Source organism: Coloeus monedula (genome assembly GCF_965178545.1).
Source record: "Coloeus monedula genome assembly, chromosome: 2".
NCBI classification, from domain to species: domain Eukaryota; kingdom Metazoa; phylum Chordata; class Aves; order Passeriformes; family Corvidae; genus Coloeus; species Coloeus monedula.
In genome coordinates this window covers 5,898,945-5,906,263 of record NC_138782.1, presented here as the reverse complement: position 1 = coordinate 5,906,263, position 7,319 = coordinate 5,898,945, and the positions used below count along the sequence as shown (strand labels likewise).

At 57.9% G+C, this 7,319-nt stretch overlaps 1 protein-coding gene across 1 annotated transcript; it reads right to left on the bottom strand.

Moving 5' to 3' along the window:
- Positions 1–2,916: 2,916 nt before the first annotated feature.
- Positions 2,917–6,629, bottom strand: LOC309586213 (tubulin monoglycylase TTLL3-like; the record flags this gene model as incomplete). The annotated part of the gene is made up of 9 exons (XM_082302835.1): positions 2,917–3,876; positions 3,949–4,381; positions 4,463–4,930; positions 5,006–5,165; positions 5,409–5,516; positions 5,613–5,727; positions 5,796–5,924; positions 6,301–6,450; positions 6,573–6,629. 9 exons carry the CDS (start codon positions 6,627–6,629, stop codon positions 2,917–2,919), a joined length of 2,580 nt encoding a protein of 859 aa, XP_082158961.1.
- Positions 6,630–7,319: the final 690 nt, after the last annotated feature.

Genomic DNA, 7,319 nt, shown 5'->3' with positions numbered 1-7,319 from the left:
CTAGAACAATATTTGTGTTGCAAGTTGCCTTTCAGAAAAACCCAGCTGAATAGTAAATGTGTTTAAAGGGGGAGGAAAAAGCAGGTTCTTGTATTTCAGTCATAAATACATATTTAGTGAAATATATGATAAATTGGGAAAAATACATGTACTGGATGTGGGATGCCTGTAAGATTAATCTGAGGACAGAAGAGAGAGGAATTTTTATATGTGTGTTATTTTGTGGCTTTTACTGGAGCTGTTGTGGTATAAAAGTGATGATTTGATGTCTTGTTTGCTTAGCATGAGGTAACTGTGATCACATCTTCCTTCTTGAACAGCCATAGCAGAGGCAAGCTGGGGAAAGTCCAGGGAGGCTTAGGGGAGTCTTGGGAACAAGGAAGCACACAAAGGGACTCATTGTGCATGTTTGCATATCGGGTAGATATGTGAGGGCTGCCTGGGTAGGGGCACAGATCAAATAGGGAATTAGGTGTGTGCATGAAGCCAGCAGGACATGAAGCACTCTGAGGTGGCAAGAGCAGCCAGCCCGAGGCACTTGTGTTAGTTTGAAACAATCCTTGAAGGCTTCACAAGCGTTTGAACTTCAAAGGCAAATCACAAAGTGTGACTAAGGTTAGATGACAGCCTGATTGTGAACCAGTACTAGCATACAACTCCTCTGGCCTTAGGTTGTGTACACATGCAGAGTTCATCTTTCCTTTCCTTTTTTTGTTGCTGCTCTCTGTCTGCTTAACTTTTCTGCACCGTTTGCTTTATTTTTTGCTTGTGTTACCCAGCTCAAGAGACTGAGTCACAGTAATAATCTGTTTGAACTCCTACCTGCAAATTTCCTTGTTCTAGGTACATTTTCTGGCACACAACTGATTCAGCTTCCTAGAAGGATCTCTCACTTGGGAGAGTGGAGCTTTCCTCTCTCTTACCAAGGTCTCTCTCTCTATCCCTTGGCCCCCTTTAAAACCATTCTCCAAATGATCACTCAGCTTTTCCATAACTAGTCCATTAGCACAGTCTCTTTCCCTCTCTCACAGCTTGCTGCCAGCTCTTTGTTCAATACTCTTCTTTCTGCAGATGTCATTTTAAATTCTGGAGTTTCATCCTTTGACTCTCCTTGTGACACCTGCTCTCAGATCCCTAAAATCTTCCTATGCTGCTGTCATTGCTTCTTACAAGACACTCTCCTATTCCACTTCTGATGTACAAGGGGGAGTCTCTAAATACATCCTCATGGCCACCCTCGAGGAGTCTTGGAAAATTCTTCCTGGCTCCAGCCAAGCCCTTCTCTTTGCTCTTATTTCTTCCTCAGGGCCACTGGCACCTGAATGAGTTGACCAGTCATGCAAAAAAGTTTTCTGAGCACTGGATTTTGAGATTGAGTGGTAGACATCAAAACACCATTAAAGTCAGCTCTTCTCCCTTTCTTTTTGTGGAACAACGTGTGAAGACTGGGAGAGTCTGCAGCCCGCTCTCTATGGATGAGAAGGCACAAGGATGATGCCCATAAGAATTTCCTATGGCAACAGAAGATGGTCCCCCCTCAGTACTTGCTCTGCCAAACAACTTTTTCAGGGGCTACTCACCAACAAGCCTATGGGTACATGATCCAAACTGATGCAGGAGATGGCCCTTGCTGCTGGCCAGGTTCGCTCTTTCCCTTTGCATTCGAGTTCTCTTCCACCTGCTCACAGTGGCCCTGATGAACGCAGCCAGCAGAAAATGGTCTGTACCTTAATGCAGCAGGAGTTTCCCAGTGAGGAGAACCTTGTGGCTCTTGCAGAGAGGAAGCCTCAGGAACTGGCTCTAACAGCAGAGAACTCTCCCAGCTAATCTCTGTCAGAACTCTGCCAGAAACACCAGAGTCTTTCTCTGCAGCTGATGTATCATGCACTGGTCACATCTGCCCAGCCCAAAGAGGGGCAGGAGGGGCCTGGCCCGGCCATCCTCAGGCAACACGAGCAGGCACAGGCCTGGTGCCTGGAGGGCACAAGCACTGGGGAGCCATGTGGTCCTCTCTGCTCTCTGCCAGCAGTGGAGCTGCCCTGGCAGTTCTAGTTCCACCTGTGAGGAAGAACTCACTCCACACCCTGGAACAGATCCCCCAGACAGACTAAGGAGTGTCCCTCTCTGGAGATATTCAAGAACCGTCTGGACACAATCCTGTGCCGTGTGCTCTGGGATGACCCTGCTTGAGCAGGGAGGTGGGACCAGATGACCCACTGTGATCCCTTCCAAGCTGACCCATTCTGTGATTCTGTAACAAGATGGGTTACCTTGTCATAAAAGGAACCTGCAGGAGCTGGTGCTGTCCCAGGGCCCCCTTTGCATTCCCCCCCCCTCCTTTCCTGCACATCCAAGCAGCCCCAGGAGCCTTAATGCCTACAGGGGACCTCTGTGGCCACCCGACTCCCCTTTGCCAGCCCATTAATCCCCATCTGCTGCCAGGCTCAAGCACCTACTGCTTTTCTTGGCACACACAAAGGATGGGATTCCTCCTGCCATCCCCCTGGCATTGCAGGAGGCACCAGCCCTGCCAGCACCCTGTTCCTGACCTGCTTCCCAGTGCCGGGGTGCAGCAGTGTCACCACTGCCACAGCTCTGTCCGGCAGGGGCGACCGCAGGCAGGCAGGAGTGGAGGCAGCTTTTCCTGCCTCCTCTGCATCCCAGCAGAGGAGCTGCCCCGGCAGCCCCAGTGCCTGCCTCCAGCCTCATCCCCAGCTGTGTCCACATCTCCCACACACAGAAGATCCGAGCCAGGCTCCTTCTCACAAAAGTCTGTTAAAGCAGGCGTGCAGGTTGAGGTGGGTACCACGGCGCAGTACCCCCCTCTCGTTCGCGTGTCCCTGGTCTTCGGCATCCTCTTGGGAGCTGACGTAGGCTTCTTCAGACCCAGGCAGGGGCCGGGGTCCCGGTGCTCTGTTACAGCGCAGGCAGGCGTGCTGGCCTGGCTGGAGGTCCTGCAGGAGCCGGTGCACAGCCCACGGGTCGCCAGGGTGCTCCCCGGGGTTGTGGCACAGATCCCCTCACCGGGGGACGGGCATTGATCGGGGGCAGAACTGCGCAGGACCAAGCAGCCTGGGGCTGCCCACCCGGCTGACTCAGCTGTGGCAATCCCTGGCTCCCAGCAGAACATCTCGGGGGTCGCCGGGAACTCCTGCGCGCTCCCTGGAGCGGTGGCAACTTATCCAGGGGACGGCTAGTGATCGAGGGCGGAGTTGCCTTGGGCTGAGCTGCCTGGGTGTGAGCTTCCTGAGCCTGAGCATCCTCGAGTTGCCCAACCAGGTCAAGGAGCCATGGCAGCTCCTGGGTCCCATCAGAACTGCCCGTAGGTCGCCAGGGACTCCTGGTGGGTCCCCGGGGTGGTGGCAGAGGCACCAGAGGACAGCTAGTGATCAGCGGCAAAGCTGCCTGGGGTTGATCTTCCTGGGGCTGAGCTTCCTCGGGCTGCCCGACCACCAGGTGAAGGAGCCAAGGCAGCTCCTGGTCTCCAGCAGAGTAGCCTGGGGGTTGCCAGGGGCTCCTGGGGGCTCCCTGGGTCAATGGTCCAGGCACTCTATCCATGGGACAGCTACTGAGCAGGTGCTGAGCTTCCTCGGGCTGCCCAACTAGGTGAAGAAACCATGGCAACTCCTGGCTCCCAGCAGAGCAGTCCGGGGGCTGTGGCAGTGCTGGAAGGTCAGATCTGGGCAGGCAGCAGCTGCTCCACGGCCCCAGAGGAGACAGCTTTCCCGGTGTCGCTCTGGACCGGGGGACCTCGGTGGCTCTGTCCCCTGAGGGTGCAGGGGGCTTGTCCTGGGATCGAGCCGGCCGGGGCTTCTTCAGGGAACAGCCTTCGACCATCAGCTTCAGCCCTACATGCAGACATGTGGGCATGGCTGCCTGCAGGAAGACACAAGGGGGAGTGGGGGCTCGGGGTGTCTGGGGTGTAGCTGCCCCCAGTCCCCAGCCTACCTCCTTGTAGAGGAGCTCAAAGGCACCAATGGGACAGGAGGGGTTGTCCTTGCGGTCGAGCACGAGGCGCAGCGTGTCCCGCTGGACATTGGCGCAGAGCCGGCGGGTCACCGCCGAGGAAGGGCTCATGGTGGGGCAGGAGTTGATCTCCAGCAGCCAGGGCTGGCAGTCCTCCCCAATGAGAAAGTCAGCCCCGAAGAGCTCAAAGCTGCCCTTGCGGGAGCCCACCTGGTCCTGGGCGCAGCGCAGGGCGCTCAGGATCGCCGCCTTCATGCCAGGCACCATCACCCGGTGCCAAGCATCCGCCCTCCCCAGCCGTGCCAGGTATGCCTGGAACTGCTTGTTGGACCAGATCTTGTCGAGGGGCACGCGGGGATCCGGCTGTGATGTTTTGTACCGCTTCTGGATGGAGACGTTGCAGAGGTGCCTGGCGCTGGGCAGGGAGAGCGGGCTGGGTCAGGGGGTGCCGGGGGGCTGGGCAGTGCGAGCAGAGGGGGGCGGGGGGGGCACTCACGGCTCCAAGCGGCGCAGGGAGAAGGGCTGGGAGCAGAAGCGCAGGTAGCAGTCTCGGTAGAACCAGACAGTCAGCGGCTTCCAGTCAGTCACCACGAACCATTGCCGGATGTCGAATTTGGTGTCGAAGATGGTCAGCGGCTGCTCCACGTACTTCTGCACCACCCACTCGCACACCCGCGCCGCGGGGGCCGTGCAGCTCCGCGACAGCTCCAGCACCTCCTCCAGCCGCGTCGCGCAGACGATGCCTGGGCAACACAGTGATGGTGGGATCTCTTCTCCGTGGGGATGTGTGTGCCCCATGCTTCCCCCAGCCTTACCCCTGCCGCGGGATTTGGCGCTGGGCTTGAGAATCCAGACATTGAGGTTGCCCTCTATGCCGAGCTGCGGCAGCTGCTCCCCCAGGCGCTGCAGCACGCCCTGGCACTGCTCCCGCTGCTCCTTGCTCAGCACCAGCCTGGCCCCCTCACTGTGGGGGGACAGAGGGGGCTCAGCACCGACCCCGCCACCATTTCCCCCTGCCCCCGTCTCCCTCAGCACTCACTGTGCCACATGGTAGTATTCCTGCAGGAAGTGGTCCCAGGCGATGCATGTCCGGCAGGGCGACGGGGTCTCCCTGTCGATGTCCTGGTGCCCCAGGACGCCCAGGTGCTGCTCACAGACCTCCAAGGCCTCCTCCACCAGGTGGGGGTACAGGGGGGAGCCTGGCCATGCCGTGGATGGCATGGAGTGAGAGACGTGACTCCTATGCCAGCCTTGGGGCCAAAGCACTGAGCCTCCCTGTGGGAGGGGTGCCTTTGGAGCTAGGGCAGCGGACGGAGTAAGGGATCCCAAGCCACAGCCATGAGCAGAGGGTCAGCTTCCAAGCTGAACCCTCAGACATGCCCCTAACCCTGAACTCCCCATTTCATTACCCTCCTCCACCGGACCCAGCTCCACGCACTCACCTGGCACCTTGTTGGATTTTGGGGGCTGCTCTGTCCCCACCAGCCTGTCCCCTACCTTCTCCACAGCCAGTTTGAGCAGGTTGCGAGCTGCCGTCAGGCAGAAATCCTCTGCAAGAGGGAGGCATCATCCCTAGCCAGTCCTGCACAGGACATGGGAAGACTGGAGCATTGAGGGACAACAGGAGACAACAGCCCCAAGCTCACCGATGAAGGCTTCCTGCTCCTCCATGATCCCCAGCCGGTAGCACCGGGGAAAAAAGGTGTTGAGGTCGACTTGCTCAAACCAGGACAAGTTTTGCAGGCTTTGGCACAGCCCCTCCTGTTTAGAGAAGCTTGTCAGCCCCTGCTGGACACCCCCACCTCTTGTGCCCCCCTCCATGCTCCCACCTTGGTGCAAAGGGCGTGAAGCCGGGGATAGCGGTTCACCACCTCAATCCTCTGCAGCAGCTCCTGGTCAATGGTGTTAAGGCAGATGGTCCAGAGGAAGTTTGGCACCTGGTCCTGCACCAGGAAGGACTGCAGGAGGGAGTGGGCCGGGGTGAGACAGAGAGCCCCTGTCCTGCCCCAGTCCCTTGCTCCAGGCTGTGCCCTGCCCCTGAGGGTCCCTGGGGAAGGGCGTGGGAAGCTGTGGCAGAGCTCAGCCCTAGCCCTCTCAGCTAACCATGAGGTCATGGAGGTCATCAGAGTCCTCACTGCACTGCTCTTTTTCTTCCTTCTTGTCTTCATCTTCCCCTTCTGCCTTGCTCCTCTTATTGTGTGGCTGTTGATGGTGCAGGGGCTCTGTGCTGCCCAGGGAAGGCTGTGCCCGGCCACGTGGGTTCAGCACTGCCTCCCCCAGCTCATCATCATCATCATCATCATCATCATCACCATCACCACCACCACCACTTGCCCTCTTCTCCACCTGCCGCTTCTTTTGGTTGCCAGCCTGCTGCTTCAGCTGTTTGCCATTGCGGGGGAGCTTCCTCTCCACCCAGCCCCGGGCCCGCAGCAGGCGGCGGATGACGGGGTAAGGGCCCTGCACTGCAAAGATCTTCTTCTCCTGCAGAGAGAGCAGCGAGCTCAGCCTGCCCCAGCCGGTGCTCCAGCTCAGCTCTCCTGAGCCACAGCTGCAAAAATGCAAGCGCATGGCGTTTCGGGGCGGTGTGAAATCAGACCCCTCACCTTAATGGCCTTCTCCACATGCAGCTTGGCCCTCCTGAGCTGCTCAGCATCAGCCATCGTGGTAGCCAATGTTGACAGCTGCCACCTGCCCTGTGAGGACAGCCCCATCTGAGCCCACTGTCCCCATGTCCCCAGGCCCACGGGGCGGGTAGGGAGGGGGAGAACACGCTGACCTGTCTGCCTCTGCCTCACCAAGTGTGAGGCCCCTGACAGGGCATTCCCTGACCTGCCAAGCCTTCTGCCAGCACCCCACCTGCACATCACAGCCTCGGGATGCCCTGCTGTGCCCTTGTCCTTGGCCTGCTGGGCCAGGGGCAGCTGGGATGTCACTCACTCAAGTATTGTCCCTGGCTGAGGGGCTGTGTGCCCACAGTGGTGCTCTCTGTGTCACACTGTCCCAGGGTAGTCTGATGGTGAGGGAAGCTGTGGGTAGCTCTGCCTCCTTTAGGCCAAGCAGCTTTTCCTATTCCCTCATCCCATTAGGGACCGAGGTGGGTGTCCTGCACAGGCCTCCTAATTCCAACACCACTGTGATGCCACAATGCAGGATGCTCAAAGCAGCCTCAATATCACAGGTCCTGGTTCTTCCCTCTTGTGAGGGACTTCAACTACCCTGGCAGCTGCTGGAGAGGCAACACAGCAAAGTACAGACAGTCCAGGAGGTTCCTGGAAAGCTTTGATGATCCCTTCCTGACACAGGTAGTGGAAGATCCCACAAGGAATGGTGTCCTACTCAACCTTATACTA